The sequence below is a fragment of the Aethina tumida genome, chromosome 4 (genome assembly GCF_024364675.1).
Source record: "Aethina tumida isolate Nest 87 chromosome 4, icAetTumi1.1, whole genome shotgun sequence".
NCBI lineage: Eukaryota > Metazoa > Arthropoda > Insecta > Coleoptera > Nitidulidae > Aethina > Aethina tumida.
In genome coordinates, this window is record NC_065438.1 from 4,847,895 (window position 1) to 4,875,484 (window position 27,590).

General features: G+C 32.5%; 2 protein-coding genes across 4 annotated transcripts in view; both read left to right on the top strand.

Moving 5' to 3' along the window:
- LOC109603085 (netrin receptor UNC5C-like) overlaps positions 1 to 27,590 on the top strand; it is a 191,123-nt gene that overhangs the window by 120,118 nt on the left and 43,415 nt on the right. For all 3 annotated transcript variants that reach the window (XM_049965827.1, XM_049965829.1, XM_049965828.1), the window contains 3 exons: positions 3,129 to 3,410; positions 22,165 to 22,341; positions 23,703 to 23,888. In XM_049965827.1, coding sequence (XP_049821784.1) covers positions 3,129 to 3,410; positions 22,165 to 22,341; positions 23,703 to 23,888 — 645 coding nt within the window. The remainder of the gene's footprint in view (positions 1 to 3,128; positions 3,411 to 22,164; positions 22,342 to 23,702; positions 23,889 to 27,590) is intronic.
- On the top strand, positions 12,477 to 15,049 carry LOC126265232 (EH domain-containing protein 1-like). Its single transcript, XM_049965831.1, has 2 exons — positions 12,477 to 13,140; positions 13,818 to 15,049. Exons 1-2 carry the CDS (start codon positions 12,669 to 12,671, stop codon positions 14,948 to 14,950), a joined length of 1,605 nt encoding a protein of 534 aa, XP_049821788.1. The 5' UTR covers positions 12,477 to 12,668; the 3' UTR covers positions 14,951 to 15,049.

Consider the following 27,590-nt stretch of genomic DNA (forward strand, 5'->3'; position numbering starts at 1 on the left):
CATTTTATCCGTCTGTTATGTGGTGGGGGTTATCGGGAGTGATGCGAGTTGGTGGTCCAGAAAAATTTACATGTATCAGCGGTTCTGCGATATAAATTTCGACTTGTTTTGCTCCGTCCTGAAAATGCGGACGTCCGGTCGGATTGGTTTTATTGTCTAATGAACTTTGGAGTCTTAATATAAAAGTTTCTCGAATATTTCAATGACTTTAAAGAACGTAAATCAACAGTAAGATGGATTTTATTAGTTTTGACGTTGTGTGTGGCACATAGTCAATTTTTAGTTCCCCAACGGGGGAATTGAATATCAAATGGTGCCAATTAAATATTCTCAAAGCACCTAATTTAGCGATTTCCATCCGATCCGATTAATCAGCCAGACGCCAAACGTCAGTCGACAAAAAAAAAGGCACCGTACAATCAACCATAAATTTTTCAGTGAATATCGGGGGCATAATATCACCTTAATTAAAATACTAATTCGGTTTGTTAATTAATTGTTTGTTTTGTCCTATTTATCTGGGCCCCCGTGCGATTGGGTTTTAATTAAATTTACGTTTTTTATGGGCGCCCCAAAAAAAAAAAAATAAATAGAAAAACTGCCGCCGATAATTAATTATTACAGTGGTGTAATCCGCGTTTTGTTCACGCACATTGTGATGTGCGGCTAATCCGCACCGACAACAGTCAATGGTATATATTCGTTTTTATTACACCATAGATAAAATCATAATATTGGATTTTATAAAACAAACACGGAAATTTATTTCGTGTCATTTCGACGGGATTAAAAACAACGCTATATTAGTTTTTATGTGTGCAATGTTTTTTATTAATAATTTTTATGTTGACACTTCGGAAAATTGTTAAATACATGTGAAATCGGGCTTTCACCAAAAAAAAAAAAAAAAAAAAAAATAGTAAAAAAAGTTACATCTATTTGATTATAAACAAAGCAGTTTAATTTTCATTTGATACACAAAAATTTTACGTTTGTTTGTGGAGGAATTTATAGAAAAATAATGTGTGTTTAGTTGTTAACATTGTATATGAATAATTAATTTAAAAAAAAAACTGAAAAATTTTGCAATTTGTGGAACAAAATGCTAAATCTGTAATCCAGTATACATAGAAAAATATAAAAGACAACTAAACATATAATTTAAAGAGTAAAAAACTAAACTAAATACTTAAAAATGTATAAAATAAGATATATATTTTTTTAAATTCCATATTTCTGTCCACCACTATACATATTAAAGAAAAGTTGTTTATACACCACCCTGTCCACCACTATACATATTAAAGAAAAAGTGTTTAAATCTAAAATTGTGACAGACTGGTTAAAAGACTAAAGCTTCGATGTTTTGTGTTGTGCATCTCAGTCTCCAGATCTCAACCCTATAGAAAATATAAATAATATTATAACCAAATTCGACATAAAAATGTTACAAATTTAAATGAACTCATCACAGCAATTCAAGAAACTTTAAGGAATGTAGACTTGTTATATATTTGGAAAATGATTGAGATTATGCCATGAAAATGGGCCAAAATTATTAATTAAAAAGGATATTATACAGAGTGTTAATGTTAATTTAAATAACACAGATTTAATAATTAAAAATACCTTTCAAAATTAAAGTTGCTATATTTATGTCCACCACAATTTATAAAAATATATATAAAATTTTATAGAATAAGAATATAGTTATTTTTATAATACTGTATAAAACAACAATAGTACAGATATGAAAAATCCCAGAGTATAAAAATCCGATTTTTTAAATTCCATATTTTTGTCCACCACTATACATATTAAAGAAAAGGTGCTCTTAATAAAAGTGTTTAAATCTAAAATTGTGACAGACTGGTTAAAAGGCTAAAGCTTCGATGTTTTGTGTTGTCCATCTCAGTCTCCAGACCTCAACCCTATAGAAAATATAAGCAATCATATTTATAACCAAATTCGACATAAAAATGTTACAAATTTAAATGAACTCATCACAGCAATTCAAGAAACTTTAAGGGATATGGACTTGTCGTATATTTGGAAAATGGTCGAGTCTATGCCATGGAAATGGGCCAAAATTATTAAATAAAAAGGATATTATACAGAGTGTTAATGTTAAATTAAATAACACAGGTTTAATCATTAAAAATACCTTTCAAAATTATAGTTGCTATATTTATGTCCATCACAATTCATAAAAACATATGTAACCTTTTATAGAATAAGAATATAGTAATTTTTATAATACTGTATAAAACAACAATAGTACAGATACGAAAAATCTCATTTTTTTATACATATTAAAGAAATGGTGCTCTTAATAAAAGTGTTTAAATCCAAAATTATGACAGATTAGTTAAAAGACAAACATAATCATAAAAATTTTACAAATTTAAATAAACTCATCATCTTAATTCAAGGAATTTAAGGACTATAGACTTATTAATCATTAAAAATACCTTTCAAAATTAAAGTTGCTATATTTATTTCCACCACAATACAGAAAAATATATGTAATATTTTGTAGAATAATAATATAGTAATTTTTGTAATACTGTATAAAACAAATCACAAAATAAGTGTATTAAGTTGGTAATTATTTCAAGGGAGTAATAAATGCATATTTTTTTCTATTACTTCAACAAAGTAAAATTTCCAACAACCCTTCCCCTAACAAAAGAATAGACACCATCCGTTTTATTCCTCGCACACTTGTGTTCCTTTTTTAGTCATATTTAAGGGAGCACTGTACTTTAATATTACACCAGGGAAGGAGTGCTGGTAATACAGAAGCATAAATCCACCGTCTCTCTGTTATATGTAAATTTAAACAAGTGCCGTGAATTATTTAAGCCTTAGCCTACATACATACGTGGAACGCGGGGCGCAACAAAGACAGAAATTGCAAAGATGAAGCCCGGGACTTGGGGATTATCCTAGTGGAAATATATGGCTCTTGTTTCCGAACCATACGCTGGAAAATTATATGCACATCTACCAGCTCTAAACCATTGTTTCCGCCAGATTCGATGCAAAAAAGAAAACTGCTATGAATTCTGCATTTTCCCCACCTTGTCTCTTTGTTCTTAACTTTTAATTAAATAAAATCGTTGCAGATTTGAAGAAGCAATTCGAAGTGCTGCCGGAAACCAACGCGCGGGTCGAGCTGGGCCATCAGATGGAACTGAAATGCATGCCACCCGTGGGGATGCCACCCCCGCGCGTCTACTGGCTGAGGAACGACCAGGTGCTGCAGTCAGACACGGCCATACTTGTCACCAGCGAGGGACATTTGCTAATTGGCGAAGCCAAAACCCAGGACACTGGCAATTACACGTGTGTGGCCGAAAATATCGCCGCCAAACGGATCGCCACCCCATCCCAGATCACCGTCTACGGTGAGTGATTTTTTTCTAAATAATTAATTATTATTAATACCATCTGAAAACTGGAAATACAAACGTGTATGCACTCTGTATAATAGGTTTTTGTTTGTAATTGTTACAAAAAATCTTGTTTTTCTAAAAAAACTTAAAAATTTGAAAAGTTTCATGTATATAAAAAATAAAAATTTGAACTTAATATGGGGTATTTCCACCTCTACTACGAATGACAGCCTAATAAATCCTCTAAGTTATTCTAAACGTCTCCCAAGAATGTCCCAGACATGTTCTATTGGGTTGAGGTCTGGATTGCAGGCTGGCCATGCCATAGCTTTAATCCTAACGTCACCAAGATAATTTGGGACAAAGTTATGGGAGTTTTGGAACGGTTTATTAACCGGACAACTCTTCGATTAATCCTCAAACTTTCTCATGGAGGCGAACAATAAAAGTACGAAAACATGTTTAATGGGCTGGCGTTTAGCATCACAATTCGGGCCCGTCTCGAGACGTCAAGCCCACTACTTAAAGGTGCAACCTGCTCCGTCGCGAAGAGGATACCGGGGATTAGATATGATTAATTATGCAGATATTTCTGGTGGGTTTTATTGCCAGCCATAACCCCGCAAATTTAGCGTGCACGCATTTTAACGTCCATTTTTAATAACCGGTACAACGGTGCAAATTCGTATAAACGATCCTGGAGGATTATTCGTTAATTTAATGTTATTAATCTTCTGTGAATTTTAATTTGGGGTTTATTATTTATTATCCCATTTCTAACAAAGACACACACACATCAGAACATATATTTGCCCAACATAACTTTATCTATTTACAATAAACGTTTATGTAGTTTAAAATAACATATTTTTGTTAGTTCAACAAACATTCCCAATCTAATATCTATAAAACACTAGGGAAAGGCGATAAACTCGAATTGGGTCTATGATTTTCACGTTTACACTGCATTTCCTTTGAATAATCCGCCGATAAGGATCTGATGCATTAAGCGAACTAAAAAGCTCGTTTATATCATTAGGAAACAACTCGAATCTTGTTTTTTCGCTGGATTCCAGTAAAATCGTTAAATTAGAAAAAATTCAATTAAAGAAAAGGCGTGGGTTTGGTTCCGTGTAATTAGTGTGGTTCAAGGTCCCTAATGGGATATAAAGTGGTAATAAATTTGTGTCCTGAAAAGGTTTAAGTTGTAATAATTCTGGATGGGTGACAGATTTTTTCGATTCGTTTTACAAATGTTTGAATTAAGGAAACTATTTTTTTAATGCGAAACTATTTAAATCCATAAAACTTTTATTGTTTTTTTTTCTTAAATAAAGGTTATATATATATATATATATATATATATATATATTAAAAATAAAGTGTTTTTTCCTTATTACTTAAAAATTAAATAAAAAATTAACTGTCTATTGTTATTCATAGTCATATTAAGTGTATTAAGAATATAAAAAATAAATATTGAAACAATTTGTGGTGAAGTTTTAGATAGCTTAATAATTAAATTATCGAATTTAAAATTGATAAAATTCAATAAAATCAGTCATTTAAATAAAATGAAGAAAAATGAAATAACAAATTGAAAAAACTCATTGTGGTGATAGTTTTAGAATTAAATCATTGAATTTAATATTGATAATAGTTACAAAATTAAGAAAAATTCAAAAATATATTGAAAAAGTGTATGGTAAAATACTTTTGATGTTCAATTAATTATTGACTTTAAAATTCTTTTTTATTAATATATTATTATTATTAATATATACATAATATATTAATAAAAATTAATTTTAACATATATATTAACAAAATATTGTTTTTTCTTTATTATTGAAAAATTAAATAAAAAATTAACTTATTTTATATACATATTATAACAATTTATTCATAGTCATATTAAATGTATTAAGAAATGGTATAATTTCAAAAACATATCACTTTTAAGTGTAACAATAAATATTTGGTAATGTTTAGTTCTTGTTTTATTTCATAAAATTTAAATATACACTACAATTAAATTTTGAATATTATATTTAAATTTTTGTTGGACTGTTTATAATTTAAATCTGACACTATTTTGAAAACATACCAATTTTAAGTAAAACAATAATTTTATGTTTATTTATCATTTATTTAAGTATTTTAAATGTTTGGTAATGTTTCATTCTTGTGTTATTTCATAAAATTTAGATATACAGTACAATTAAATTTTTAATATTGTATTAAAATTTTTGTTGGACTGTTTTTAATTCAATTTTTTCATTGTACCATTTTAAAAACATATCAGTTTTAAATGGAAAAATAATTGTATGTTTTTGTGATTTATTTAAATATTTTGAATGTTTGGTAATATTTAGTCTTTGTGTTATTGGAACAACATAATTGTTTTTGAAGTTATTGGATGAAATATTGTGCTTAAAAAATCCAAACTACTGAAGAGGGGAATATCTTAGTTTTCTTCTAAGTAAGTTTATAAGAAAATTAAATACAGCATCTGTTTAATTTGTATTAAGGCAACAGATATGACAGTAACTTTACTAGATTTAAAGTAATCGTAGCTAATGAAGCTTTTGACATATTTAATATTTTCATTTCCTTCATATTTAAGACGTTTTTAAAAAATACAACGTAATTATCTAAATTGATTCTTTAATTAAAAAGAAAACGGAAAGATATTTATACTAAAATTAGTTTCCAGTGCCTGAAAATCTTGATGATTGCCACTTTGATGTGACCACCTTTCGTAGTGCAGCCCACTAATTGCGTTTAACCATTTGTCGTTGCTTTGGAAAAATACGAAGCTCGTTGCGGCCAATGTGGATACAATTAGAACAAAAGCCCCGGGCCCGATCTTTTGTTTTAACTGGTGGCGGACCCGGAGTCTGGAGTGGTCCGGCGGCCCTCAAAGTGATTCGTTTCAATTAACGTTTTTACCCTTCCGTCCTGATTAAACCCCGTCACGAATCGGTGACGTGCCCACTGTTTTCTTTGACTTCGCGAATGACAGATCGGCACCTGGTTTACGGGGATCACGTAACAATGTTACATTATCCGGATTAATTAATTGATTTGCTACGTTTGATGAATGGGTTTTGCGTGGCACGGGGAAATTATGTCGGTCACAGGGGATGGTTTCTTTATAAAACAGTAAAACGTTCCACGAGTGTTGTGTGTTGCATGAACGTCGATTTCCACACACTTCGCGTTATTTCAGTTCCTCGAGTCCATGTCCGGATTAAGTTTGTTGCCTGTAAATATTTGTATTGCATTATCGGCTTCGACTTCAATAAGATTTTCACGGTTTCGGCCGCTATCCCGGCTCTGTGTGCTCGTCAAATACGAGCCCGGGATTTTATTATGCAAATTTAAATATCATTTGGGACAAGAAAAACCGGCGCTAAGCCGTTTGATCCCGTTATCCTTGCGGGAACTGCGCCGACGAAATACACAATAAGGGAAGAGGTTAAACAAACTTATCCCGATCTTGTGTGCGATTTATTTACGTCCCGTTAATTGTTGCGGGCCAAATGGACCGTTAAGCTTAGGAGGCCGGAATAAAAAAAAAAACTTGAAACTGTCCGTTTCAGAAATTGGTGGCCGACATGCGGACGCTGAAGTTGATTCAGTGGGGAAACTATAAATTGCTAGGTCGGTAAATCCCCGTATGATACTTATAAACTATCAAAGGCTGACGGGAATTACATGCGACTTATTTATGTGGTGGTTATAACATATATCATCTCCATTTTATTATTTCTTCATTGGAACATTTAGTTTTTGCTTATTTGGGTCAGAGTGAGTTGTTGTTGTTGTTGTGACTTTCACAGAAGGCAATTTTCGTTCAATTTTTAATTAAGTCGGATAACAAAAAAGAATGAAACCCGAAGATAGTGATTAATGTATTAATATTTCACGAGTAATGACGAGTAATTAAATTTCAGCGATAAAAATCTCCGAACTGGACAACTGGGCAAAATTCACGCATTAATTATATTAGTTATTAAATGTCCGCTTATCTTGTTAGGTTAATCCCGTCTTACAATATAAAATGCGTGATTCAGCTATAAAAGGATTATTACGGAACCTTAATTAACATATGTAACCAAAATTTAACGGCGCTCGTGAGTTAAGTGTCGCTTAAAACTGTACATTTAAGTTTTGCGAAATAATATAAGCCAAACCTTTAAAATATTTCAATAAATAAATAAATAAATGTTATAATGATTAAATGTGACAAAAGCTTTATTAACTTCATTTACTTTAAACTATGATTTTCATAGTTTTCAATAAAAAAAATTATAAGAATTTTATTACTATTTTATATGAAAATCATCACTCTTTAGATTTATTATAAAACAGGAAAATAGAGTTTAAAATAGAATAAGAAAGTTCTGAGAAAATTTGTTTTGAAATGAAGTGTTATTTGTAATAGAATTTAAAAAAAAACAATTTCAAATATATCAAATTAATCAATTTTCAGGTTTCTTACAAAATGTGACAATTACTAAATCTTAGTTTTTAAAATTTCCTAAATTAATAAAAATTAACAGTTCTTACAATATTTATTTAGAATGTTTAAAAATGTAAACCCTTACAAGTTAGAGTTATATAAAAATAACCAAAAATGTTATTGAGAATAGAATTCAAAAAAGTCTTATATGTTATAAATATATTAAATTAATCAATTTTCAGGCCAAACCTTTAAAATATTTCAATAAATTATAAATGTTATAATGATTAAATGTGACAAAAGCTTTATTAACTTCAATTACTTTAAACTTAATAAAATTATAGACGTTTTTGTCTTTTTCCTAATTAAACATAAATTGTATTTAATTTCCTTATAATTTACTTTGTTGAAAACTCTGAAAATCATAGTTTCACCTCTTTTCAGTAGTTCCAAAAAAATCTTTTAATTAAAGTTTCTCAAATAATTTGAAATTTTCGTAATTATATTGTATTTTATAAAAATGCTTAAAATAGTAAAGAAAGTGTAAACTTTAATTAAACATTTTCTGTGATAACTATTTTGTAAGAATTTATTTTTTTATTTAAAAAATATTTAACTTTCATTGGTAAACTGTAAAATAACTGAGACCCAACACAAAATTAACGACAAGAAATAGGTCAAACTGTTTGTAAAATTAATTAATGCATGTAGCCCCTTTTATTATCGAATATTATTATGGCCACATCCATCTTACATGTCAGGAGCAATAAATACGGCAATTGGAGTAAACCATGAGCAATACAAAAACAGTTTAATTGCAACTTAACCCGGATTAAATCGTTTTAATTACTCAGCTTTATGTTTCATAAACGTCCATCACAAAACCCACTGGTTATTACACCAACAACAAGAAGTTAATTAATCAGGCTAGCGCCAGTATTGATTCAAATAAAAAAGCAATTTGTTATGAATCCTCTATTTTCTTATTAACAATAATAATAAAAAAACAAACATAATCGCTTGTTTCGTGGAGTTTAATTAAGTATCGCGTTACAGCTCCTGAAGTGTGGGTGAAAAGAGAACAAACAAAGGTCCGGCCGGGGCTGCAGGTGGGCCCCGTTCCTTTTTTTTTTTTATTGCGAAAGGGATGCCACAGCCCACTATAAATTATTTTTGACACTTTCAGTTGAGCACCTGCGTGCGATGGGACAGGTGAAACTTGATCCGCCCGCATATCATAATTCATAAAATAAAATATTACCGGCAAACGTAAAAACTGTTGCGTTAAATCGGTCCCGTCGTCTGGAAGCTTTCAATTGTAAAAAAATCCACTAATTGTGTGTTTTTTGGAATCCGTATAAATTAACTCAAATCCAGCAGAAAACAATCCGGCGTGCCTTAATTGCGTGCACCTTTTTACTAGGGGCACACGCGGGTGCGTGTGCTATTTTTAAAAAAATAATTAGTTTCGGAAGCTCAGACGACTCCGGCGCGGAACAGGTCGGTGATGCGAGACGTCAAGAGACACGCCGGTCCGGGACGCTTTCGGTATCATTAACATGCACCTCTTCACCTCGCAGACGAATTAACATCGTGGCAAATGAAGCCTGCAGTCTTTAAATATGTCGGCTATTTTTAATCTTCGTGCCGCGATTGAAAGAAGGAACGTACAATTGTCTGAGGGGTTTAGAGGTGAATGGTGCCGACTTTATGTCCGATTAACTCGGATTTATTGGATGAAGGTTGGATGTATGTTAACGGGGACAACTTAACTCTTTTCGGAGGTGTATGTCTGTGATTGGAGAACATAAACTATTGAAACGGGGTGAAATTATGGCTGCTGTGTAAGATTTTCTCATAAGAAAATTACATGAAGTTACAGATGAACTAAAACAAAGACCACTGGAAAGGGATGAAATTATGATTTTCATAGTTTTCAATAAAAAAAAGTTTATAAAAAAATTAAAAGAATTTTATTATATTTTATTACTATATTTTATATGAAAATCATCACTCTTTAGATTTATTATAAAACGAGAAAATATAAGTTTAAAATAGAATAAAAAAAGTTCTGAGAAAATTTGTTTTGAAATTAAGTGTTATTTGTAATAGAATTTAATAATAACGATTTTAAATATATCAAATTAATCAAATTTCAAGTTTCTTACAAAATGAGAAAATTACTAAATCTAAGTTTTTAAAACTTCCAAAATTAATAAAAATTAACTGTTATAACAACATTTATTTAGAATGAAAGTTTAAAAATGTACACCCTTACAAGTTAGAGTTATATAAAAATAACCAAAAATGTTATTGACAAGAGAATTTAAAAAATTCTTACATGTTATAAATATATCAAATTAATCAATTTTCAGGTTTCTTACAAAATGAGAAAATGACTAAATATTAGACTTCTTATTAGTTTTTAAAATTTCCAAAAATAATAAAACTAATAGTTCTTACAAGATTTATTTGGAATGAAATTTTAAAGAAGTAAATCCTTACAAGTTAAAGTTATATGAGAATTATCAAAAATACATAAATACATTGTTATTTAGAATAGAATTTCTTACGGGTTATAAATATATGGAATTCATCAATTTTCAGGTTTCTTACAAAATAAAAAATTCATAAAACTTTAATTTCTTACTAGTTTTCTAAAATTGACAAAAATAACAAAAATGAATAGTTCTTTCATGATTTATGTGGAATTAAATTAAAAAATTAAATTCTTACAAGTTATTATTATAAGAAAATTATCGAAATTTTAGGTTACAAAAAAAAATTGTGATTTGAAATTTTTAAAAATTATACAGGTTATAAATATATGAAGTACATCAATTTTCTGATTTCTTACAAAGTGACTAAAACTTAAATTTCGTACTATTTTTTTTAAATTTATAAAAATTAATAGTTCTTACAAGATTTATTTAGAATCAAATCTTCAATTTCATAAAAAATAATAATTTGAAATTTTTCAAAATTGTTACAGGTTAAAAATATATGAAATTCATCAATTTTTAGGTTTCTTACAAAGTGGAAAAAATGCTAAAACTTAAATTTCTTATTAATTTTTAAAATTTACAAAAATTAATAGTTCTTACAAGATTTATTTGGAATCAAATTTTAAAAAATTAAATTCTTACAATTTTTATTAAAATTATCAAAATTTTAGATTTCATAAAAAATGTTTTAAAAAGTGTTATACAGGTTATAAATATATGAAATTCATCCATTTTCAGGTTTCTTACAAAGTGGAAAAATTACTGAACCATAAATTTCTTACTAGTTTTCTAAAATTTACAAAAATATATGAAATTCATCAATTTTTAAGTTTCTTGCAAAGTAGAAAAATTACTAGAACTTAAATTTCTTCCAAGTTTTTTAAAATTTACAAAAATAACAAAAATTTCTTACATGATTCATTTGGAATTAAATGATGAAAAATTAAATTCTTACAAGTTATATGAAAATTATTAAAATTTTATATTTCATAAAAAAAATTGTGATTTGAAAGTTTTAAAAAATGTTACAGGTTATAACTATATGAAATTCATCAATTTTCAGGTTTCTTACAAAATGGAAAAATTACTAAAACTAAACTAAATTTATTACCAGTTTTCTAAAATTACAAAAATTAATAGTTCTTACAACATTTATTTGAAATTAAATTTAAAAAAATTAAATTCTTATCAAAATTATCAAAATGATAGTTTTCATAAAAAAATAATGATTTGAAATTTTTAAAAATCTTACATGTTATAAATATATGAAATTCATCGATTTTTAGGTTTCTTACAAAAATTACTAAAATTTAATAGTTCTTTATTTGGAATGAAATTTTAAAAAAGTAAAAAGTGTATAATAAACGTAATTATATAAAAACTTTTAAAATTCCAGATTTATTAAAAAAGTATAATTTGTAATAATATGTAAGAATTACAAAAATCTTAAAAATTATACTTTTTTAATAGTAAATATAAAATTCATATATATATTAAAATTCATAATTAAACACTCACCAAATTGTTAACTCCGGTGTTATCTGTAAATAATAAAAATTTGTTATTATTAATTAATATTAATTAAAAATATTGTTGTTTCATAAATTACTGTTAAGAAACAGTTTAAATTGTTTAAAAAATCGCTTTTATTATTGTTAGGTCTCATAGTTATTTTAACAATAACTAATAACATTTAAACATTTAAAAAAAATCACATAAAACTGTCTTTCCCTCCTATTAAACTCGTAACAATGGCTTGTGAAAATAATGTTAAACTAATGCTAGTTATTGTCATTGAACAATATGTACCTCAGGTCCTGCAAATCCTGCGAAATATTATACAATATTATTTTATAATCACTGACTGAAATAGGCAATTTTTATATATATTTTATATATATAATAACATTATATTTATTATTTTTGTTATATACGAAAAGAAAAAAATTAACATTGAGGTTTAGTGCGGCGTATAAAAATTATTTTCAATTAAAATTGAACCGTTTCATTTATATGCAAATTCCGCTTTTAAAACGCACAATTCAATAAGGTAATGAGTTAAAATTTTACGTGTTGTTTTTATTCGTCAAACGCGTGTCCAATAACAATGGCCACTAATTAAATTACTAAAACTTTAAAACCGCCGCAATAAAAGTCGAAAATCTAATTACCTTTGTCGAATGCACAAACGTCCATTGTTACAACAATCGAGAACGTGTGTCGGTTTGTGTTGACACATCCTATTGACGTTTATACAAAATTCTACTGAATGCTGTTTCCGAATTAATTAAAATAAAAATGTTCACCTGGCTGAGCGCGAAGACGGAAGACCGCCGTGAAGTGTACACGAACGTGGCGGAGGGCATGAAACTGGTCTACAAGCACAATTTGCTGCCGCTGGAACAGCACTTTCTGTTCCACGACTTCCACCGTCCGCCGCTGGACGACGGCGATTTCGAGTCGAAGCCATTAATCCTGCTTGTCGGGGAATATTCGACAGGAAAGACCACCTTCATAAAGTACCTCCTGGAACGGGATTTCCCGGGAATGAGAATAGGTCCGGAACCGACGACCGACAGATTCATAGCCGTGATGTATGACGAGAAGGAGGGCATGATACCGGGCAATGCGGCCGTCGTTGACTCCAAAAAACATTTTGCACCGCTCTCGTCCTTCGGCAACGCCTTCCTGAACCGATTTCAGATCTCCTTCGTCAAATCGCCCGTGCTCAAGGGCATGTCCATCATCGATACACCCGGAATTTTATCAGGTAAATCACCGCGTCAAGGAGGTCATTACAAAATAATGACTTCCACTTACTTACTACTTAGGTATTTTGCGTGGGGACACCGAGAAATAGTTTAGGCCACCGCATCCTTAAAGAGATTCTTTCCTAAACAGATTCCGATGTACGGTTGTCAAGTCGCCGGTGCTCAAAGGGATGTCCATTATCGACACGCCTGGCATTCTGGCTTGGTAAGATATGCGCCAAAGCTATTAAGGTGCCATGTACGTCGACCAGGGAATTCGGAAACTTGTCGTCGAGACTGGAAAAATTTGTCTTGCATTTTATCGACGCCATCAATCAAAATCATCCCGATTTAATCTTAATCTGGTGTGTGTGAAAGGTTCTGAAAATGTAACTAGGCGAATTTCTATTCCTTTTGTGTGTGTGTGTGTGTGTGTGTCCCTGTATCGCACACAAAAGATGCGACCCTCATGACTTTAGAGTGTGGAAGTTATAAAACATTAGGATCAGCCAAAGCTATTTCTCGGGCAATAATCCGCCGCATCGAAAGTTTGCCACTTGGAAACGGGTCACACTCTCACCACCATATATTTTATTAACTCCTTAAAGCGACATCGGGAATTCACTTCGTCGGTGAATCCCGGCCGATAAATTATTCATCTTGTCCCGATAAAATTCAGGTCGTGTGTGTGTTCCAGGTGAGCAGCAACGCATTGACCGTGGCTACGACTTTAGCGGCGTGCTGGAGTGGTTTGCCGGTCGGGCGGACCGCATAATTTTGATGTTCGACGCCTACAAGCTGCACATATCGGACGAGTTCCGACGCTGCATCATGGCGTTGCGGGGCCACGACGACAAAATACGCATCGTCCTGAGCAAGGCTGACATGCTCAACCACCAGGAGTTGATGCGGGTGTATGGGGCGTTGATGTGGTCCTTGGGACAGTTGTTAGAGACGCCGGAGGCGGTTAGGGTGTACATAGGGTCGTTTTGGAACGAGCCCTCCAGATCCTCAGACGTCAACAGACGATTATTCGACGACGAGGCTCGAGACCTGTTCAAGGACCTGCAGGGACTCCCGAGGAATTCGGCCATGAGGAAGCTTAACGACCTGATGAAAAGGGCTAGATTAGCAAGAGTTCATGCCTACATCATATCTGAGCTCAAAAAGGAGATGCCCGTGTTCGGGAAGGAGAGCAAAAAGAAGGACCTCATCGGGCACCTACAACAAATTTACCAAAGGATCGAGTCGGAGAGGAACATCCCCTCCGGAGACTTCCCCAAAATTGAAAAAATGCAAGGCCTACTCAGTAAGTTTGACTTTACTAAGTTCCACAGTTGGAAGCCCAAGCTGTTGGAAGCACTCGACGACATGGACAAGGAGATTTCGAGCCTCATGTCGATCATCTCCACCGACACGTACGCAGAAGTGAACGTTAAAGATGGCATCTTCGCAAACATTGAACCAAGTGACACGCCGTTTGGATACAAGAGTTGTGAGGGCATAAACGCAGGCTTCGGCGAAGCCGACTGGATCGTAAACAGACACAGAGACAATTACGACAAAATCTTCGACGCGAGTTGTCACGAAGGTGACAAAATGCCAGGATCAGTTGCCAAAGTACACATGTTGACTTCAAAGCTACCCAACAACGTGTTGAGTAAAATTTGGCGACTGGCGGACGTCGACAAGGATGGCCACCTGGACAAAGACGAATTTGCTTTGGCCATGTATCTTATTGATCTTAAATTGAGCGACAACGAGATCCCTGTGGAGCTGCCAACACATCTTGTACCTCCCAGCAAAAGGACTGCTTACAAGAAGACTTAAATAAATTAAAGTGATTCCAAAACATTATTTTATTATAAATTATAATTACAAAGTAGAATATTCATGAGACATTAAATAAATTATACTTTACCATAGAGAGAGCACATTTTTCTCATTTTTGTTAAACCATAAAATTAGCCTCATTCTCACCATCCGCATAGACTCCATTAATATGTAGATACTTTTTACAACAGTGTACTATTTAAATCTAACATAATTGTAGGTAAATATTAAATTTTCTAGACCTTGTAGATGTAAATCAACTTTTCCTAATAAGGACTTGGTTGGAGCCAAAGTGAAATCGTAATAAAGTGCGAAAAGTAGATAATTGTAAACTTTTTTAATGGCGCAAAAATTGTCCATTTTATATAGCCAAGAAGCCTTAATGTGCCACAAATATGGAGTTATTAGCGGTTGGTTTCTTTTGTGTGTTAAACACATTCCATTTTACGATTCTCGAAGTCGTAAAGCCTTATAGGATTCTGTTACACCTGTAAATGATAATGTTATTATTTTTTCGAACTTATAATGAGTGTATTTCACAGTTTGGGCCGACGTTTATTCAGTCCGTGAATACATTAAGCCTATATTACGTCGGGCTGAATTTATTCTTGTTGCTGTGTGCAAAGGCTGGGCTCGTGGAGTTGAAATTCAGGCCGCATTGTAAGACAATGGCCCACCATAAACCCCCACTGTTACCAGGGGATAAAAAGATCCTGGATGTTATGACAGGCATCTTTAGCGGGCGACTTAAAAAACGATGCTGACTTGTCGGTGTGTTTATATTTAATGACCCGGGTCGCCTTTATTTATTATCCCTTTGTATGTGACTGCCAGTGTAGGTGTGTGTGGCCGTGGCCAATCTTCCATGGCAATATTAACCGTATCAAATATTTCGCGATGTAAAAACTTAATGATATCATTAATCATTCGCTTCGCAGACTCATATTTCCCGATGTATGCACTTAATCAACTATGAAAATGCTGACAGACTTTTTTCGGCCCTATCAGGTAATCGATGATTTGTTAAGTCAGCCCCCCAGTTTAAGGTAATTGATGATTTTTAAATTACATTAATGTACACCAAAAGCTAAGGTTAACATCATATTTTGCAGTATTAGAAAGCAATAAATTGTCACTCCTTATTATCTGGTGTCTTTGTAACAGCATAAGTAACATCTTAAGGAGTGTTGGGTCAATACGATTTCCGCAACAATTGTTTAACACCATAAATTAAACATGTAAATTTAGCATTAAACGTTGGAGAAAAACATCACGAAGCCCATGTTCCATTTCTGTAACCGACAGATCTAAAAAGTAACATCAAATAAAAACTTTACATTTGTGGTTATTACTTTTTGTTGATTTATGGCAGATGTTTAAATGTTTGGCGGCGTAAAACACATCGGTTTAATAATAATATTTATTCAATACTGTACACACATTTTATAACCAAACTATATTTGCTTTAAACATGACATTTATTTTACTAGCGGCTCACATCGAAGTAAATATTTCTGCCCGGCCATGTTTTTGTAATTTTAACCGCCTCAATTAATCAATATTTGCCACGAAACTCGTTTATTTAACACACTTTTATTATTGATACGTATCTTGGTATTTAGCTAACTTATCCTCGGTGCTGTTTTAGGCCGATTTAATCCGCAACTCCTAAAAATACACACACAAGATTAACAAAAACTGGTCGGACGTTCTGTGCTATTTAACCACGCTCCGGATCTCTATAAATTCCCCATTTCAATTTGCGGAATTGTGGATTTAAAAAAGACCGGAATCAAAGCGGCACTAAGCCTTTGAATTAAAGTTCGTAGCCCCGTTCTTTTTCTATCATTCACTGTTTGTATTTGTCAGTTGTTTCGACTTTAATCCGGAAACTTCGGGATGGCTCTACCCCACTTAAGAACTTCCCACACATAAACTTTTCCTATTGTTTTCCATGATTGTTTTATGCCCCGCAAATTTGTTTGTAATTTAATCACATCTTATAATAGTTACATCCGGTTTTTTGTGTTCTTTGTTAGGGAAAAAAGCTTGTATTAAACTTTAAATAAGTTTTTGTCTTTTTTGTATATTGAAGCTTTCATTGCAGATGGCAGCACTGTACATAAAGGGATGTAGGCAACTAAGTTCACAAACTATTTTGTTAACAGCTTTGAACTACATTTTTAAACTTTTGTAGCTTCACAAAACTACGATTTTACAACGTCCTTTTGAACGGAGGGCAATTTTTAAATTAATCAACTGGCTCAACATTTTAAGCAGCATTAATTAACTTTATCCAGATTTTGTTATAGATAATGGAACTTTATATTATTAATTCAATTCAAAATTAAAAGCTAATGAAATCATTAACTTTGTAATGAATTCATTAATCCGTCCAATACATTATTATTTTTTAATTATTAAACATATTTTTATAATATATAAATTTAAATTTAATTTAAAAAAAAAAATTCTTTTTTATATATCTAATTTCTGACCACAGATGGCACCACTATCCATTCAGGAATATAGGCAACCACCCGGTTCAATAATTAGAATGCCTTTTCAAACTTCTGTAAGACTTTTGTTACAGAATTATAACTTTACGTAAATTCTTAGAACTAAGAATTTAAATTAACTGGTGTGACACATTTTTAAGCAGTTTTATTACATTATTTTATTAATAAATCGTAATTTTACCCCATATATCAGAACTTTACATTGTTAATCATAATTACAAATTGAATTTATTTATTTATACAAAACATTTTTATGGAAATATTGTTTAATTTTAGTATTTTTTAAATTTTTAAACCTAATTTTCTTATATATTGATAACTATTTAATTGTAAAAACAATTTTTCTCTTTTATATATAAAATTTTTTTGCCGTAGATGGCAGCACTATCAATTCAGGGATATATGCAACCCAGTTCACTAACTTTAATGCATTTTTAACCTTTTATACGACTTTTTTTGATACAGAATAATTTTTACGTGGATTGTTAGTTTTAGAATTATATCAGCTGATTTAAAACATTTTTAAGCAGTGATGTTTAATTTTATTACTTTATTTTATAAATAAATCGCAATTTTGCTATAGACACCAGCACTCTACAACGTAAATCCAGTTCATAATTGCAAACCGATAAAATTAATAACCTTCCAATACATTTTTAAACTTGGAAAATTACGTTTTTAATCCCTCCGAACAGTGAACTCCCAACGATCCACGCAACACATTTTAATTCCGTTTAAAAAGTAATTTGAACGTGTCGAATGGAAGTGATGATGTTCCTGAATTAGTCACAAGGGCTTTATTTTCATTTCAGTGCATTAACTATAAAAAAATCTTTATTGTCCCATTGTTCTATGAAGACAGATCAAACAGTCAGAAACAAGTTGGTGGGTCTGTAAAATTAAAATGCACATAAATTGAATATAAAACACTTAATTATAGTCTGTGTGTTCGTTATATGAGATGAATAAATAATATTTTTTTGAATTATAATATTATGGTTTTGTCGTAATACCTTCAACAAGCTTATTAGGATATTTAATATTTATATGGAAAATAAATGGAATTTAATCTTGTATCTTGTACAACAGATTTTTATCTAAATTAAGGTGTCAATTTTGTTTGTATGATAATCGAAATGACGTGCCACATGTACCGTACACAGGGTGGATGCCGAAGCAGATTAACATACATTAAATATAATAATCCTTTGTCCATTTAATATTTAATAAAACATGAATTTCAAGTGCAGCTGTAATTTCCGTAGCAAAAATAAAAGCACAAACGAATTTCACATGAATTCATTTGATAAACATCAAAACGTATCAACTACACATCTCCATGCCATATATTCTTTTAACAGGGTTGTTGCTTTTTTGATCTCCGGAGATAAGGACACTAATATGTATACTGGTGAATGCTACTTGTTGTTTTTTTATGTAAATTTCCTACCTCGTATCTTATTTATTGCCTTTTTAGAAACTTCCTGATATGTTTTCTCAAGATACGCTCGGTTTGTGTGTGTGTGTGTGTGCGTCGTTTGGGGACGTTCCAATCTACCAGGATTTATTACGATTTAACTTGGGACTTCAGGTAGCTTTGTGCTTCGAATTTTATTAAAATGGAGACGATTTATATGCACAAACCTTGTTTTTTTTTTTTGGTAAATTTTAGGCTTGCATATGCACTCTTATGACTTTATAATGTGGGGGTGGGAATGCAAATTGTACAGCTCCGGAGTACATATAAATTAACTAATTTGGCAGAGTTTCTAGGAAAAATTTTAGGTTGAGGTCAGTTTTTAATTATGTTTCCGTTAAATTTGAAACTCCGGTTTCATTAAACGTGGGTCCCGGAGCAATCTGATGAGGGCCGGATATGAATTGATTGCGAAACAGGATCGAGAAGGGGGAGTATTCCGTTCGCTAAGAATTATTTCCCAATTTTAATATAATTGCATTGTCTTTTTCGCGTAAAACCCCGTCGAATTCCTTTGAATGGCCACAATCAGCCGAAAGTTTTCCAAAATTAATTAAGTGTTTAATTGTTCCTCGGCCTTTTAGCCGACGAAATATACCATAGATTCCGCATAATCAAAGCCGGTCTATTTTCTTGTTAATTCCCTCTAATTAACAATTCCGGCATGCCGTTCAAAACAAAGTTGGGATGTTTAGAATTTTTTCCCCAAAACGCCTAATTTCATAATCCTCACATTAACGTCTTCGGCTTGCGCCGTTGAGTCGCCATTGTTTTCGCAGCTGAATCGAATTAATTCACTTTCCGAAACATCCACACAAATCCGGCCGAGATAATTCCCGATATTCTTGGATTTCCATCCAGACAATATTCGGCTTATGCCTTTATTTTGTTATAATTTACGATTGAACAACGAAGGAAACAGACGACGCGCCGGAATCCGTACGGCGCACAATAAAATTAAAGAGCGATCGAGGAATTTGTATTAAAGTCGGGCGTAACGACGCTTGCAAGAGACTTTAATGGCTGGTACATGGTTTTATGGTTATTAGGAAATCGGGTGTCAAATCCCCACTGAACTGAATACATTCGGCTGTTTTATCAGTGCCAAGACACTTCAATTAAATTGATCTGAATTACTCTATTCAACATATTGACTAAAATTTCCTGTAATTTAATTAATAAATTCTTAAATAGTTTCTATGGTTAAAATCCTTTGTGTTAAAATTTGAAAACAAGAGATTTTTATCATATAATAATAAAAAAATACCTAAACATACTATAAAATATTTTAATTTAACCAATCTTAATTAATCTTATCTATTTAACCTAACTTAACCTAACCTCAATTAAATTAAATCTATATTTTCAGTTTTTTCATATTAAAAATCTAATTTAACTTTTTCTATTTAACCTATCCTAACCTAATCTAATTTATTGTAATTTTATTAATAAATTCCCAAATAATGTTTAAAATCCTTTTTTTAGAATTTGAAAACAAGAGATTTGTATCACAAAATAATTAAAAAAAAAATAGAATATTTTTAATATTTTAATTAACCTTATCTACTTAACTTATCCTAAACTAACTTAAATCTGTATTTTCAGTTTTCTCATACTATAAAATAGTCTAATTTAACTTTTCCTATTCAACCTAGCTCAACCTAATCTAACTTAACTTAACCTAACCTAAAATATGTGATTATCTTTTAAAACAATCTAATTTAACCTAACTTCATCCAACCTAATTTAAAATAATTAATTATTCTTTGATTTTTGAAATAATCTAATTTAACCTAATTTAACAAAATATCTTTAAATATTCTAATACAACCTTTAACTGAATCTAACCTAACCTAATATAATTTAACTTAACCTAACATTTTCAATTTGTGATATAAAATAATTTAACTTTTTCTACTCAATTTTAATTATTTGATTTAATTTTTATTGTAATTTAATTTAACCTACATTAAACATTCTAATACAACATTTCTTATTTTACTTAGCCTAACCTAACCCAACTTAACCTAACATTTTTAATTTGTTCAAATAGTCTATTTTAACCTTTCCTACTTAATCTAACATTATACAGACTGATTTTATCTGATATCTTCTTCTTAACTTAACCTTTCCTACTTAACTTAACCTTTCCTACTTAACTTAACCTAACCTAGACTAACTTAACCTATCACAGTCAAAAACGAAAATACGTATAAATTGCATTGTTTCGAGATAACATCGAAATAAATTCGTTTTCCCGTATCGCATTCGCCCCTCGAAAACCGTCATCAATCCATGTTTATTAAAAAATGCATTTGTCAACCTGCACACAAAACATCAATTACTGGGAGCCTCGCATTTTTTTTTTATATTCGGCCGAGGTGCGGTCCTTTGTCGACAGATCATTTGAATTGAATCGAAGCCGGAACTGATAATGGACCTTTCATAATTTCGAATATGGCACGTCGTAAAAACACCGAAAACACGGGAAACAGACCGAACGCCACAACGCTACAATTGATTTGATGTATGTCCGCCGTATGAAAAATTATTCGCATTGCCATTGTGTGTGTGTGCTGATGTTCGAAAAAAATTATGTACATAAAAATCTAGAAACGGCGGCACAACGTCCATTTGCGGCGCTCGTGATAAATTTTAACATAAATAGAACTGTTTGCTTTGTTTTTGTGCACGTCTCCGCGTTCCACCACCCTATCAGTTGATTGAACATACATTTTTAATTAAGGCAAATGATTTTCAAGGGTCCTGACCTAAAAAAAAAATCAATTGCCTTCCATCAGAACTGCCCCTATATCATGGCCAGAGTCCACAAAGCGACCCGTGAGTACTTAAGAGCTGAGCAAATACGGCCCTATGTGCGACTCGAATTTCATGCGCTTTTGTGCGTATTTCAGTTTAAATCTTGTTTGGAAATGTCGGGATTAAAACTCGGCTCATTCAAATGGGGCAAAGTAAAAATAGAAAATCGGGAACCGCACACGGGGAAACGGAATGTTTTATGTGTGGAAGAAAAGGGAAATGTCTAAGGACGCTTATTTTCATCGTTGTTTGCCTTTTTGGGCGTCTTCAATTGAATTGGAAAAGAAGTTTCCTGTATGAAATGCTTCCCAAGTAACTAATAAAATATCCTCTCATTAACAGATGGCAGCACAGGTTAAGACATCAAACCAATAGTTATAATTTATTTTTTTCAGTGAATGGAGGGTGGTCACAATGGTCTCCGTGGATGGAGTGTCGTTGCCCCGGTTCTCTCCCTTCGACCGGAAAGATGAGCACGAGAACTTGTACGAACCCCCCTCCGAGCAACGGAGGCAAGAATTGCGTGGGACAGTCCGTCCGAAGGACCAAGGACTGCATTCCCTGTCCCCAAGGTAAGGTCCCAACTTTCCCCGTCGCAAAACACCGGCCGTGCCGACGCTGTTTAGAGCTACTTGTATCTTTTCTGTGTGTGGAACGGAGGACCAACCAATTTGGCAAAAAGTTGCGGCCATCTAAACGCGTGATAAATCACCCGGCATTAATACCATTCAATTAGTTTTGTCGACGTTTTAAAATTGATAAATGCGAAACGCGTGAAAGATAAAATAAATAACCGAAATGAAAAATATGAAATATTAAAATGCTGACGGCCATTATTTGTTGTATATCACTTTTATGAACGCAATAATTTTTAATAATGATTGTCATTACATTTCAACAGCGCTCCTCGACATAATAAACAACGCACTCAAACGGACTGAACATAAATTTATTCGCACAAAAACTGTGTCAGGTTCATTTTTCGTTTTTGCATGCGTCCCGGCCAACAAACAACAAATACAAATTAAATCTACTCAGCGCCGGAATATCTTGCGTGGGTTCACTTAATTAGTCCCAGATAGATTCAATCAGTCTACATACTCCAATTACTCGGTAATTAGTTGTAAAAAAACCGTATAAAAGAAGCCAATTGAGCGGATATAAGCTAATGGAAATACGAAACTGGCCCCCGGAGCAATTTCCAACCTCAAGCTCCGGATTGAATATGCATCGATTCGTCACGCATTAGATGTTTTAGCGACTGTGTAAATTGCTGGGATTATTCAAATTTAAAGCACACAGTTTGTTGATTAATTTTGCCAAGTTGGTGTTGGTTCTTTGAAAGTATTCTTCGTTAGATGTACCATAATTGACCGTTGTTTACTAACCTACCAATCACCTTTCCTCTGCAAACGCTTCCGTAGAAGAGCTGGTGCTGGATACTGCTTACGATTACGATTCAAATGAAAACGCATTTGGTAAGGCCTACGCCAATATGTATTTTATGTACTCCCCACACTTTTCGTTACCTCAACCTGTACGAAAACCTATGGAAATTTGTCAAAACGTTGGAGATTTATGGCTGTTGCTGTGTTTTGTTAGAGCTGTGTCATTTAACAAAACATAGAAAAATGTCTCTATTAGTTAACGGCGGGTCCATTAAGACAATGAACACTACTTACCGAAATGAGGGACATTTATCAGAGGTGGGGACAAGTGTACCATAGTGGAGAACAAACACGTCAAATTGATTGCCGGCCATAAATTTCCAAAACGCAGACATTACAGTTATGAGTTTTTACAACACAAATTACCCTTTCTGATACACAAAACCATTAACACAACTAACACTTGAGCCAAATTAAAACGTTTCCATAGGTTTCCCACCTGACTAGAAAATTCTAAACCTTTAAAACATTTATTTGTGTAACAGTGGAGCCGGCTAGGTGGTCGGCCTGGTCCGAATGGTCGGACTGCAGTCCGGATTGTAAGAAAACAAGGACCAGACAGTGTCTTCCCGGGAACGGGGGCAGGAAGACTTGTAACGGAAAGGACTCGCAGAGCAGCTTCTGCTCACCGGAGCAATGCAGGTCGATGGATCTCACCCGTGTTACCGAAGGTAAGATTTTAATGTATTGAATCGATAACTGCGGCTTGAAACAATGTTTTCTTATATTTTACATTACTGAATAAGAACAAGGGAACTTATATGTTAAGTAAGATAATAAAATTTTAAATTAGGAAACTGGTACCTTGAGCCAATATTTCCTGCGACTTTACCTTCTTAAAAACAAATAAGGGAATTTCTAATTAAGATAATCAAATTTTAAACTATATGATTTATACCTTGAAGCTATATTTTTTCATATCTCTCTTTTTTGAAGAAAAAAGAAAACTTGTAATTAAGATAATGACATATCCAATTACTTAATGCCTCACACACATTAATTTAGATAATTAATTTATTGAATAAATATTTATTTCGACTTTACCTTCTCGAAGACGAATAAGGGAACTTCTAATTGAGATAATCAGATTTTAAACTAGATAATTGATACGTCTGAGTAATATTTCTTCATATCACTCCTTCTTGAAGAAAAAAAGAAACTTGTAAATAAGATAATGACATATCCAATCACTTAATGCCTCCTTGTACTTCACTTTCATGAAGAAGAACAGATAAACTTACAACTAAGATAATGACACATCAATTTAGATAATTAATTTCTTGAATAAATATTTCTTTCAACTTTACCTTCTTGAAGACGAATAAGGGAACTTCTAATTAAGATAATCAGATTTTAAACTAGATAATTGATACCTTGAAGTAATATTTCTTCATATCGCCTCTTCTTGAAGAAAAAAGCAACTTGTAAATAAGATAATGGTAACCCAGTTACTTAAAGTCTTCTTGTACTTTACTTTCATGAAGAAAAACAGATAAACTTATAAGTAAGATAATGAATGACACATCAATTTAGATAATTAATTTCTTGAATAAATATTTCTTTCAACTTTACCTTCTTAAAGACGAATAAGGGAACTTTTAATTGGGATAATCAGATTTTAATTGATACCTTGAAGTAATATTTCTTCATATCGCTCCTTCTTGAAGAAAAAAAGAAACTTGTAAATAAGATAATGACACATCCAATTACTTAAAGTCTTCTTGTACTTTACTTTCATGAAGAAAAACAGATAAACTTATAAGTAAGATAATGAATGACACATCAATTTAGATAATTAATTTCTTGAATAAATATTTCTTTCGACTTTACCTTCTTGAGGACGAATAAGGGAACTTCTAATTGAGATAACCAGATTTTAAACTAGATAATTGATACCTTGAAGTAATATTTCTTCATATCGCTCCTTCTTGAAGAAAAAAAGAAACTTGTAAATAAAATAATGACACATCCAATCACTTAATGTCTCCATGTACTTTACTTTCATGAAAAAGAGCAGATAAACTTATAAGTAAGATAATGACACATCAATTTATATAATTAATTTCTTGAATAAATATTTATTAAATAATATTTATTTCGACTTTATCTTCTTGAAGACGAATAAGGGAACTTCTAATTGGGATAATCAGATTTTAAACTAAATAATTGATATCTTGATGTAATATTTTTCTTCATATCTCGCTTTCTTGAAGAAAAAAAGAATCTTGTAATTTACCTTCTTGAAGTTAATTGACATCTTGAACCAATGTCCATTTTACCTTCTTAAACAAGAAAGGAATATATACTTAATATAATGATATATGTTATGAAACTAGATAATTAATAGCTTAATCCAATGTCAAAGAAGAAGTAGAGAAATGTAATCCCAGAATCTAATAAATGAATAAATTATAAATTTCGTAAAGCCTAAAAATAGCATTTCATCCAAAGACACAGGCGTTGATGAGCCGGACTTAATGAACCCGGCTCCTCGCAGCGCACCATCATAAAAATGATTGCCTCGCATCAAAAAAAAATTAAGCAAACACGGTCGTATGTTATGGATTATACGCGGCCACCGTTTCGCGGCGTTAATTCCCGGTAATCTGAGACAACGGTCGAGTTATTGGTGTCGCAATGAGATTTCTTTCCTGGCTGGCTGGCTGGCTGGCTAACGCTTTGTTAGACATTTTAATTTCACGCGCGTTAGCGGAACATAATAAAATAATCGGGGGGGCTTAGTTAAAAAATTTTCCCTAGCGTCTAGGGATTAACTAACAAACAGATATTAAATAAACGCATATGCAGAGGTATTAAGAAAATTGATGTGGCACGATCTTATTATTATATTTAAGTTCTTTGTGATGTTAATTGCGGCCCCCGGTGACGTACGTGGGTATGAAATTGTACATTTCGGTGGTTGGGTGTCAATTTCCTGCCACCAGCAATTGATTCCTGGACATTAAACGCAGCGCAGTGTAACTAATTTAAATGATCTTCACGGGCAAACGACTGACTGGCCCTGGTGTTTGCTTTATGAGCCCTAAGTGTAAATCAATAGCAGCAATATGGGGAGGTGTGGTTAACATATTTAGATAATGAAATCCACCCAGGGTCTGTTAAACTGAACGTTTTGCCCTTTGAGGTGGATGATTTAACAATTTTTGCACAGCAGTTACAAGGCGAATAATGTAGATGACGAGATTGTGACGTTTTTCGTTTAACATGTTCCTTAGGTTCTTAATTGTGATAATGCCGGACATTCCGACGGCGTATCAGGCGTGCTTTTCTTTGTTCCTGGCCGATGAATGCAATGCCATCAACGGCAGTAAATCAATGGGACACACAAGATAAATATAGTGAACGTTTTCAGTTCCTTTACAATGATATGCGGGCTTTAGATTTTTATGTGGCTATTGTTTTGTTCTTGTATTATTGATATTGCTGCGGACACGTGTAGGATTCAACGATAAGAGCGAGGCAATAAAAGTACTGTCAGCTCAACAAATAAGTACGCATTTTTGGTATTCCACAAACGCTGTTTTATGAGTGTATTGACTTCTGTAACGTTGCAATTTGCGTTTAATGATGTGTAAATACATGCGGATACAATGGCCGTCCGGCAAATGCGTAGTTTGCAAATCCGACTCTAAATTATTAATCAAAGATCCACTTTGATCATTACCTCAACATCTCAATTAGCGGCCTGGGGGGGGGGGGAATCAATGGAGACCTAAATGTTTCATGCGAACCGCATCGGATACACGGACTACGGGATTACGGGGCCCCGACATTCGGCAAGCAGTTATGACGCCCAGAAATGTTAATATTGACTGGTCACCGTCAAGGATTACGGCTTCTCTCCCCTTTTAAGCGCGACATCAATGGAAAGGGGTTATAACACTTCCACTAATTGCGCCAGTTCGGTCGACCCGACCGACGAATAAACGGTAATGAAAGTTTGGTTATATTTGATAGCGGCGGTGCTTCGGCTGCAATCATTGCACATTGATTCGGCCATAAATGCCGCACTGCCAGACATCTCCGTTTTGTGAATGGCTCTCGGGTTGCTCCCACGCCGGATTATCTCGTGTGTTCCGAATTGGTTTCTTAAAAAACTTCGGATCAAGCCTGAAATTATCAGTGATGTAGCTTAGTATTCAAAATTAAATTGAGTTTTTAATCAAAGCTTAGATTAGCTTTGCTAATTATCAAATAACAATTATCATTTCATACTTCCACTTTGACAATTTGAGAGGAGAAGAGGTATCTGGAGTCAAAAACCAAGTAAAAACATCATCATCAGAAATAAACGATGATGAAGAAGATACACAGACTGAAAGTAAATCCTGACAAGACAAAGAACTACAAAC

Bases quoted from the DNA above. Each gene is read 5' to 3' on its own strand.
- LOC126265232 (XM_049965831.1), top strand. From the start codon at position 12,669: ATGTTCACCTGGCTGAGCGCGAAGACGGAAGACCGCCGTGAAGTGTAC. The intron at 13,141-13,817 runs GTAAATCACCGC...TGTGTGTTCCAG, and splicing joins TACACCCGGAATTTTATCAG to GTGAGCAGCAACGCATTGAC.